General features: G+C 44.1%; 1 protein-coding gene across 1 annotated transcript in view; it reads left to right on the top strand.

Annotated features, from left to right (window-relative positions):
- The first annotated feature begins 438 nt into the window (after nt 1-438).
- The window catches only part of LOC130293269 (indolethylamine N-methyltransferase-like), a 35,462-nt gene continuing 24,378 nt past the window's right edge, over nt 439-11,522 (top strand). Inside the window, exons 1-3 of the mRNA XM_056541772.1 lie at nt 439-481; nt 7,698-7,834; nt 10,096-10,217. Of these exons, the coding sequence (XP_056397747.1) occupies nt 439-481; nt 7,698-7,834; nt 10,096-10,217 (302 nt within the window). The remainder of the gene's footprint in view (nt 482-7,697; nt 7,835-10,095; nt 10,218-11,522) is intronic.

Genomic DNA, 11,522 nt, shown 5'->3' with positions numbered 1-11,522 from the left:
AATATGCTTTACCTTCTTGAAAAGAGGAAGAAAGGAAATTTAAGATATGGGGGAGAGGTGCCCAGGCTTAAATTTCCTGGAGCCCAGGCTTCAGAGAGGATGTCTTTAGTGTCCTGTGAAAGTTCTGAATCAGGTCCTGTTGCCTTAAGATTAACCAAGCCACCAAAGAGAGAAGTCCTGATAGAATTAAAGGATGGGGATTCCCTAATGGGTCCCGAAGGAGATGAGTTGAATGAGGAAGGATTCGTGGATAATCTATGGTCATCCCCAAAATCTGGGGAAACCATGATTGAGTCGGCCATCATGGTGTTATTATTACTAAATTTGATTGTTGATTGATGGAATGAAGTAGAACTCTCGGAAAGGAGGGAAAGCATATAGGGTTGTCGATGGCCAAAACTGGAGTAAGGCATCTATCCTTTGAGCCTCTGGATCCGGATGCCAACTGAAGAACTGAGGAAGTTGACGGTTGAGATCTATGGTGAGAGGAACCCATAAGGAATTTATCTGATGGAAAATTTCCGGATCAAGTTTCCAATCACTGGAATCGGTTAGGAACCGGGAGTTCCAATGATCCACCGTGTTGGATAACCCTTGTAAGTATTCCGCTTTGAGGTCAATATTTTTGTCCAGGCAGAAATGCCAAAATTCCTTGGCTCTTTTTGCCAGAAGTTTTTAATTTATTACCTCCTAGATGATTGATATATTGCACTGCCGAAATATTGTCCATCCTTAAAGGATGCAGCAGTGAGATTTGTCCTTCACGAAACTCTTGAGAGCAAAAGAACCTGCTAACAATTCCAGACAATTGATGTGGAGAGAAGACTCTTCCATTGGCCATTTGCCTCCAGTGGATGAGGATCCACAATGAGCAACTCATCCAAGGTGACTCGCATCCGATTCTATGATAAGATCTGGAGTAAAATTGAAGATAGCTTTCCCATTCCATTCTTGAATGTGGTGTAACCACTAGAGATGAGTGAATCGAGGCTGACAAACCTGAATTCGTTATGAATTTCAGGAAATATTCGATTTACAATGAATGCAAATATCGCCTCGATTCTATCTCGCGAATCACTTCATTAAACTCCATTTTACAGCTTTCCAGGCTCCAGGGCATCTAAAATGGCAGATTGACATGTCAGTACATGGGGCAAGAGATGCTGAGAAGGCAAGGCGTGAAGGGAAGTATGCGATATGACCCTTAATCACATTCAGGATGCAGCCTCTCAGCAGCCAGTCACCCCTGTGATGTCACAGCCCTATATAATCCCCATAATGCAGACAGCCACTTCATTCATTACACTGCAGAGAGATAGGACGGAAACCCTGTGTGTGTGTGTGTAACAGCAGAGAAAAGCGCATTCCAGCAACGTTTAACATCCTCCTAGTCACATCAGCGTTCTCGTGGACGGAGAGTATTGTTTTTTTCACTGAAAAGGATTTTTACTGCAGCTGCAGGCATTAACCTCCCAGTCACTTTCTTTGGCATAGTATTACGGGGAGGGGCAGATACCCAACAGTCCATTCCTAATAGTCTGTGACAGAGTTTAATTTTGTGTTTAGTACACAGCTTTTTTTGGCTGATGCACTGTTGTGTACTGCTGGTGTTTTACAAAAATATATTTTTTAAGAGTACTGTAGCGCATTTTTCTGCCCTCTTCAGTGCATACCGCATATGTACATCTAAGTAGTGTACTATTTTGTACCTGTTAATCTCTCAATGGCCTGCATAATGTGAAAGGACAGCCAAAAGTACACACCTGCTGCTGTTCTAGACAAATACTGTTTTAAGCATGGTGAAGTGTAATGTACTCCCCTCATATATGCACTAAGTATGTCAAGCAGAGAAGTGCCAGGATGTGCACAGAGGAGTGTCAGAGGCCGAAATCCTTCAGGTAGAGGTTGAAGCAGACTAGAGGCAAGTGGCAGCAGGAGTCGCTGAGCTCCCATTATCAGCTAGCGGTCGTGTCTCCACCAGCAACCCATCTGCAGTTGTCGATTGGTTAACATTGTCATCAACTTCATCACAAGTGACATCTGACACCCCCAGTCAACAGTCGGTGAGTTCCTCAGACACAACCCTCAGTTGGCATGGCCCGGAAGCAGTCCCTGTCCTGCCATTGCCTCTGCCCTATGCTGTTCCCTCTCCTACAGAAGTATCTAATGCTGTGGGTTCAGCTCCATTATTCCCTGATGACGATCTAATAGAGGATAGACTGCAGTTACTGTGCAGCCAAGAAGTGGAGGCAACATCTGCCACTTCCTCCACTAGGTGAAGTGATGAGGAGAGTGACGTGGGAGGAGATGTTGCCAGGGTTCAGGGTCCTGAAGCAGACACTGTTGAGAAACCTGAGGAGGACATCAGTGACGTGCAGACACTTGTTGATGATGAGATGAAACCGGTCGCAATTGGGAAGCGGGTGCAGAAGGGGCTTCATCATAATCAGGAGAAGAGAGTTGCAGGTTGCCTGTGAGGCAGTAGCTGAACCAGCAAGGCGGTAGAATGGTTGGCAGTCAGCATGGTGGCAGAAGTGGAAATTCTGGAGCCAAACGTGCTCTGGGGAGACCACCTGCTTTGCGGCAGCCTACCTTCCCGAGAGGTAGAGGAACAGGGGTTCCTGGAGATGGTGGTAGTAGCAGTCAATTAGACTCTTTTCTTGGGAAAATCAGCTACTCGGTGGTGTGGCAGTTTTTCATCAAGCATCTGGAGGAGGTTCACATAGCCACATGCAAGATATGTCGGCAGAAGGTGAAGCGTGGCCAGGGTCCCAATGTTGGAATCACGACCCTGCTTCAAAATATGCTTTGCCACCATCAAGCGGCCTGGGAGAACCGTGGCTCCGATGTAGTGGTCCAGGCTGCTACATCACCCAGTGGCCATCCGATCCCTCTTTCAGTCAGCCAAGGCTCCACCACCTCAGCCGAAGGGAGCTATGTGTCATACCCTCCTTCTGTCTCTACAGATGCTCCTGCTCCTCCTACTTTTAGTCAGCCATTCTGCCAACAATCAATCGGTGAAGCCATGTCTAAGAGACAACAGTATGCGCCCACTCATCCAATGGTGCAGAAGCTAAATGGTGTGGTGGACTCTGCACCTTTCAGAGAACCGATGGCTTGTGCCGAGCCAATGTGGAGAGTGCCAAGCCGTCATTTATTTGCAAAGAATGCAGTACCAGCCCTGCAGAATTTTTGGAAGTGAAGGTTGGCCAGTTCTTGAGCCTGTCGATGTGTACTAAAGTGCACGGCAGCGCCGACGTGTGGATCTGTAACTATGGTCAGGAACAATACATGTCCTTTACGGCTCACTGGGTGAATGTGGTTCCTGCACAGCCACAACACCAACTTGGACAGGTCACGCCTCTTCCTCCACGCTCTCAGGCCATTGGTCTTATGACAGTGTGCGACTCGGCCTCCTCATCCTTCACCATGTCCTCATCTTCCATTGCTCAGACAATTCTCGGTAGTCCTCCAGCATACCATGTGTACAGGGCACGGCAGAGTCACGCTGTTCTTCACATGGTTTGCCCTGGCTAACGTAGTCACACAGGGGAGGAACTGCTAAAAGTAATTCGTAAAGAAATCAGAGCATAGCTTACTCCAAAAAAACTGGAAATGGGAACCATGGTGACTGACAAAGGAAAGAACATCTTGTCTTCGCTGAGACTGGGAAGCCTGAGACATACGCCCTATATGGCACACATGTTCAATCTGGTTGAGAAGCAGTTCCTGAAGTGTTCACCCCATTTGCAAGACATCCTAACAATGGGAAGGAAAAGTTGAATACACTTCAGCTACTCATACACCGTAAAGCACACCCTGCTTGATCTGCAGAGTCAGAACGGCATCCCCCATCTGATTAGTCTGATTTGTGACATTGCCACATGTTGGAATTCCACCCTCCATATGTTTGACCCACTGTATGAAAAGAGAAAAGCCATCACCGATTTCTTGATGGTCCAAGCGAATAGGGGTACTGCCCTGTGTAACTCCAATGTGAACCAGTGGCAGCCGTCTGCTCAGGCCCTTTGAAGAAGCCACATTATTAGTAAGTCGCCTGGATTACGGGAGGAACGACATCATTCCACTGCTTAATTTCTTACAACACATGCTGGAAATGATGGGTGGCACTAAAGACATGGCACCTACATCTCATGGCCACATGAGCCCTGTGGGGGCTGAACTGGAGGAGGAGGAAGAGGGGAAGGGGCACTGTGGAGCACAGTTTAGGTTTTACCATATGGGTGGTTTTTCTAGTAATCTGACAGGAGAGGAGAAGCAGGAGCAGCCAGAGGAGCTAGAGGGTTATGAGGAAGGCGAAACAGAGGAACCAGACACACAATAGCAGTATGCAGTGGAGATGGAGGCAGAGAGTCCCTCCGAGTCACTTGCACAAATGGCACAATGCATGCTCACTTGCTTGCGTAGTAACAGCCGAATTGTCACCATTTGGCAGCAGGATGTTTTCTGGATCTCCACCTTATTGGACCCCCGCTACGGCTACAAAATAGGGGCCTTTTTTATACCCACTGAGAGGGAGGACAAAGTGACATACTACAGAGGCATCTTATGTAGTCAATTGGCCAATGCCTATCGTAGCCATCGTCCATCCTCACGCAGGCCTGAATTGGGGGGCCCTCTGAGCTCAGCTTCCACTGCCATGGCTGCTGGGGAGTGGTGGAGTGGCAGGAGCAGCACCAGCTCCATTAGCAGCAGCCTGAGTCTACAGTCGCTGATGAGTAGCTTTCTTCACCCGCATTGTGAAGCAACTCATCAGCAGCAGGTACACCTGGAGCAGGAGCTGAACCAGCAGGTGGTGACATACCTTGAACATACTTTGAAGATCCGCTGGACTTCTGGGCAGCCAAATTTGATTTGTGGCCTCAACTAGCAGAGTTTGCACTGGAAAAGCTGTCTTGCCCAGCCAGTAGTGTGTCATCAGAGCAGGTGTTTAGTGCGGCGGGGGCCATAGTCACCCCAAGAAGCGCTTGTCTGTCCATGAAAAATGTGGAGAGACTGACCTTTGTGAAGATGAATCAGGCATGGTTCAGCCAGAATTTCCCCCAACCAATGCCTGATGCATCAGAGTAGATTGACCATGGTGCCACACCAACACTTCACAAATATGGATAGTGCCAAACAGATTTAAGGCACTGTTCCCCAGTTACAAACATTCCTCCACATTAGACCTTTTTTCACCCACCTTCATCACCGGGTACTGGTATTGCCACCCACCGCACCACACTGTCATCGGGTTACTTTCAGGACTCCTGATGCTGCTGCCACCTCCAGGCTGTCTCATTCAGCCACTATATGGTCTCTTCTCATGCTTCGGACAACTCTAGGCTGTGTTATTCAGCCACTATATGGTCTACTTATGCTTCAGCCACCTCCAGGCTGTACCATTCATCCAATATGTGGTTTACTGATGCTTCAGCCAGCTCCAGTCTGTGTCATTCAGCAACTACATGGTTTAGTGATGCTGCTGGGCCTAGGACTTTACCTATATATGTTTATGGTAGCACTAGGTACCATACATCTTCAATGGAAATTTCAAAGTTCCTATTTCATTCTTAGAGATTGTGAGGCCCTATTGTCTCCTCATCTACCGCCAACTCCTGTGCCATTCAGACACTATATGCTCTCCCCATGCTGCCAGAAACTCCAGGCAGTCATTCAGCCACTATGTGGTCTCCTCATACTGATGCAACCTCCAGGCTGTCTCATTTAGCCACTATATGGTCTCTTTTCATGCTTCAGCCAACTCCAGGCTCTGCCATTCAGACACTTTATATTCTCCTCATACTGATGCCACCTCCAGGCTCTGTCATTGTGCCACCATGTGACTCCTTGTTAGATTTGGTCTTGTGTACCCACACACCGGGGCCCGGGACACTAAAACTTAGGAGTTAAAATTTTAATTTAAAAGTCCTCAATTTCAAGTAAAAAATTTCAATGGTCTCCTCATGCTTCTACCAACTCCAGGCTGTGCCATTCAGACACCATATGGTCTCCTCATGCTTTAGCCAACTCCAGGCTGTGTCATTCAGCCAACATATGTTTTACTGATGCTGCCTGGCCTGGGCCTAAAAATTTTTTATGGTAGCACTAGCTACCCTAAATCTTCAATTTAAATTTCGAAATTTGTCTTTTAATCTTCGCTATTATGAAACCCTAGTGTCTCCTCATGCTGCTGCTACTGCATGGTCTTCTTATGCTGCCAACACCTCCCCGCTGTGTCATTCAGCCACTATATGGTCTCCTCATACTGATGCCACCTTCAGGCTCTGTTATTGTGCCATTCTGCAGCAATCTGCATGTTTTTCTCAATAGCAGTATTATTTCACTACCCCAGCACACTCCATATGCGTGTTAGAACAAAGCAAATGTTCTACAGCCCTTTTGAGGCTCTCTGTAGTCCAGAAATAGCCATTTTTAATATAGATTTGCCACAAATTAAATGGGTATTCCAGGAGAAAACTTTTTTTCTTATATCAACTGGCTCCAGAAAGTTAAAAAGATTTGTAAATTATTTCTATTAAAAAATCTTAATTCTTTAGATAATTATCAGCTGCTGAATTTGAGTTGTTGTTTTTTGTTTGACAATAGTGCTCTCTGCTGACATCTCTGCTTGTCTAGGGAACTGCACAGAGTAGAAGAGGTTTGCTATGGGGATTTGCTTCTAAACCAGGCAGTTCCTGCACTTAGAAAAAAAAAACAACTTCAGCAGCTCATAAATACTGAAAGGATTAAGATTTTTTAATAGAAGTAATTTACAAATCTGTTTAACTTTCTGGAGTTAGTTGATATATATATAAAAAAGTTTTTTTCCTGGATAACCCCTTTAATTTGGATCAAACTAATTGTTTTTTAAAAAAATTTGATGAATCAGTCGAATCAAATTTTTCGAAAGTTCGCTCATCTCTAGTAATTAGGGAGATAAAAAAAGAAAATAAAGATGGAGATTCCTCGCATGGTTGTATCTATTTTAAAGGGGGTAAGAGAAGGAGTAGAGAAATACTACGCAAGGTTAGTGATATTAAGAAATTGGGTGAATCCCAAGGGACCACTAATTGAGGAGTGGAGGAATGAGGTGAATGCGTTTAAAAACAAAGAATTAATGTAGATAAAGGGAAGAAGAAGGCTAAAGAATTGGGATAAGATCTGAAGATACTGGTAGGGAACCCCGGAGCACGACCATTATAATGTTATAGTTACAAATATTAATTTTTCTTTTCATTTTTTTTCCCTTTTTCTCCACCCAGGCTCGAAGAAGGGGTGGGAGGGCTTTAATCAGTTTTGTTGATAATATGATGCATGGATTTTTAATGCGAAACAATGTAAGGATTGTCATTTATAACTAATCAGAGATGCATCATGTTTTTTGGAAAAACTGTTGTTTTTTTGTATTCTGAATTGTAATAAAAAAAAATTAAGAACTAAAAAAAATCTGTTGAATGGAAAATAAACAGGTTTAGAGTAACTTTCCAACAATACAATATTGTATTTTCAGGCCCATCAGAGATTCTCTCTCTCTCCCTTCTGCCTGTGCTGATCAGTGGACCTTAGTAAAAGCCTGCATTTGTATTCTGGGTATTCCATGGTGGAGGTTGATGCCTCAGAAGATAGGGTAGGAACAGTGTTGTCACAGGGAACACTGACCCATACTCACTTATGTCCTTGTGCCTTTTTCTCAGGTAAGTTCCCTGCTGCAGAAAGGAACTATGACATGGGTAATCGTGAGTTGTTAGCCATCAAATGTGCATTTGAAGAATGGAGACCTTATCTAGAAGGGGCCGTGCATCAGATTTCAGTCATCACTGATCACAAAAATGTAACTTTTTTAGAGTCTGCCAAACAACTTAACCCATGTCAAGCTCGTTGGGCTTTGTTCTTTACAAGGTTCAATTTCACTATTACTTACAGACCAGGGTCTAAGAATATAAGAGTGGATGCTCTATCTAGGAGTTTCAGTGTCTGTGAAGGCCTTGGATTCTGACCATGACACTATTCTGCCAAAAGGTAATGTGGTATCAACCATCTTCTCAGATTTGACATGTGAGATCCAAGCCAATTAAAGTTTGGTACTTCCTGATGCTCCTCAGGACAAAATATTTGTGCCTAGTCAATTTCACCTTCGTATAATTGAAGAGGGGCATAGTTCTCCCTTTGCAGGTCACCCAGGTATCATAGGCCAAAAGAAATTAATTCAAATGAGTTTTTGGCCCACTCTCAGCACAGATGTTAATGCCTTTGTGTCAGCTTATGAGACTTGTGCCTAGGCAAAGTCTCCCTGATCATGCGCTGCTGGTGAATTATGTCTACTTCCTATCACAGAGAAACCTTGGACCCATATTTTCATGGATTTCATGATTGATTTACCCAATTCCAAGCGTAAAACTGCTCTGTGGGTAATAGTGGGCAGATTCCGCAAACAAGGCCATTTGGTACCACCCAAGAAACTTCCCTCTGCTCAAGTGTTAGCGGACTTGTTTGTCTGACACGTTGTCCATTACCATGGGTTACCTGTTAACCCCTTAAGGACCCGGGCTTTTTCCATTTTTTCATTTTACATTTTTCCTCCTTAACTTTAAAAAATCATAACTCTTAAAAATTTTCACCTAAAATTATATATAATGGCTTAATTTTTGCATCACTAATTCTACTTTGTAATGACATTAGTCATTTTACCCAAAAATCTACGGTGAAACGGGAAAAAAAATCAATGTGCGACAAAATTGATGAAAAAACACTATTTTGTGAGTTTTGGGGGCTTCTATTTTTACGCAGTACATTTTTTTTTATCAAAAATGATACCTTATCTTTATTCTGTAGGTCCATACGGTTAAAATGATACCCTACTTGTATAGGTTTGAATTTGTATCACTTCCGAAAAAAATCATGAATACATGCAGGAAAATTTATACGTTTAAAATGGTCATCTTTTGACCCCTATAACTTTTTTATTTTTCTGTGTTCAGGGCGCTTTGAGGACTCATTTTTTGCGTCGTCATCTGAAGTTTTTAGCGGTACCATTTTTGTTCTGATCAGACTTTTTGATCACTTTTTATTCACTTTTTTGTGGTATAAAAAGTGATCAAAAATGCGCTATTTTGGACTTTGGAATTTTTTTGCTCGTACGCCATTGAACGAGCGGTTTAAAAAGCGGTATATTTTTATAAATCGGACATTTCCGCACGCGGTGATACCACATATGTTTATTTTTATTATTATTTACATAATGTTTTTTTTTATTTTTGGATTTTTGCCGGGTGATTTAAACTTTTATTAGGGGGAAGGGATAATTGAAAGGGTTAATGATTTTTTTACACTTTTCTTATGCAACATTATAGCTCCCATAAGGGGCTATAACATTGCATTTACTGATCTTTTACACTGATTGATCCATCTCCATAGGAATGGATCAATCAGTGTTTTCGGCGATTGAATGCTCAAGCCTGGATCTCAGGCTTGAAGCATTCATTCGGCGATCGGACAGCACAGGAGAAGGTAAGAGACCTTCCTCCTGTGCTACAGCTGTTCGGGATGCCGCGATTATACCGCGGCGATCCCGAACAGCTCCCTGAGCTAGCCGGGCACTTTTACTTTCGTTTTTAGCCGCGCGGCTCAGCTTTGAGCGCGCGGCTAAAGGGTTAATAGCGCGCGGCACAGCGATCAGTGCCGCGCGCTATTAGAGGCGGGTCCCGGCTTCACTATGACGCTGGGCCTGCCGCGATATGATGCGAGGTCACCGTGTGACCCCGCGTTATATCGCAGGAGCGGGACCCATGACGTATGCATACGTCATGGGTCCTTAAGAGGTTAATGTTGTTTCTGATAGAGGGGTACAATTTGTGTCCAATTTCTGACAGGCGTTTTGTAAAAGACTGGGGCATTTTGTAAAAGACTGTGTTTCACCCTCAGTCCGAACGGCCAAACAGAAAGAATGAACCAGAGTATTGAGCAATATCTTCAGTGTTATGTTAATCACAAGCAAAATTAGTAGGTTTCATACTTGGCACTGGCCGAATTTGCGATCAATAATCAAGAAAACTTCTAACGGTATGTCATCATTCTTTTGTGTTCAATCCTCAGTTCACCTCTTGTCCAGAAGCTTCTAGTAACAACCCAGAGGTGGATAACTCAATAAACAAGCTGTGCACATTTTGGGCAGAGGTTCAGAAGAACCTGGAAAAAGCCCAAGAAAAACAGAAGAGGTTTGCCAACAAGAGACACACTTGTGGCAGAGGGTTTAGCCTCTTAAGGACACAGGGTGTACATGTACACCCTGCACCCGCTCCCCTGCTATGATGCAGGGTCAGCTCGTGAGCCGCCAGGACCCATGTCTAATTCCATCCATCACCGATCGCAGTAATGCCTGCCATTAAACCCTTAGACGCGACAAAGTTTGACAAAACTAATCCCTCATAAACCCATGCTGATATAGGGTCATACATTTATTTTTATCAAGATACTCCAAAATAGCATCTCTTAGAAAACCCTCAAACAATTTATATACAATGGAGGTTAAACTAACAGGACTATAATTCCCAGGGTCACCTTTTAAACCCTTTTTAATTATTGGCACCACATTTGCCATGTGCCAGTCCTGGGGAACAGTCCCTGTTACTATAGAGTCCCTGAATATAAAAAATATGGGTCTATCTATTACATTACTTAATCCCTTTAGAACACGGGGTAAATTCCATCTGGGCCTGTTAGACTGAAATGGTTATGGTCCAGAGGAGAGGTCATGGGTTCCATGTTCTGCTATACACGCTCCTAGGCTTATCAGAAGCTTTCACTCCTTTCATCCGGACAAACCTGCACCCGATCTTAATGGTCCAGTGGCCCCTCGTAAAAGGGGGGTGGGGGTACTGTAACGTCTGGCTCTGGCCTTACACGAAGAGTTAAATTACTCTAGTTGGGCTGGAGCTACTTGGAGCTCACCTGTGTCGTCTGGGTGTGCTTCTCAGCTCTGCTACCTATCAAGGAGGTGTATCCCTGATCACCTGCCTATATAAGCTAGGAGCAGCAATCAGTTCATTGTCTGTGAAAGGTTATACCTTAGCTGACACCTCCTGCTTACTAGATACCTGCTTGTTTATTGATCTTTGGCTGTTCCTTTGACTGTTCTCTGGCTCTGCCTTCCTGTACTCCGCTATTTCCTGGTACTGACCTTGGCTAGCACTTGTAAGAACTTGCAGCTTTTACCTGTTTGTATCCTCATGTTGATGAATAAAAGCTGCAAGTTCTTTCAAGTGCTGGATCGGATGTGTGATTTGTCTTGGAAGTTTTAGCACTGGGCCGGGTGCGGATCCGTGCACTTACTAAGGTGGAGGTGAGCTGAACATTCATTTATTTGCTGTTTACCGACCTTGGCTAGTCTGACTTCGACTTGACTGTATGTGTCTCTTAATGTATCTCTGTTAGTTTGTGTGCCTTTAGCTATTCCCCGACTCCTTCTGTTTTTTGTATTTTATTATTTTGACAAGCCTGCCCTAGCACTTAGCAGAGAGGGT

Source organism: Hyla sarda, chromosome 10 (genome assembly GCF_029499605.1).
Source record: "Hyla sarda isolate aHylSar1 chromosome 10, aHylSar1.hap1, whole genome shotgun sequence".
In the NCBI taxonomy this organism is placed as follows: Eukaryota; Metazoa; Chordata; class Amphibia; order Anura; family Hylidae; genus Hyla; species Hyla sarda.
This window is presented reverse-complemented; position numbering and strand designations above follow the sequence as displayed.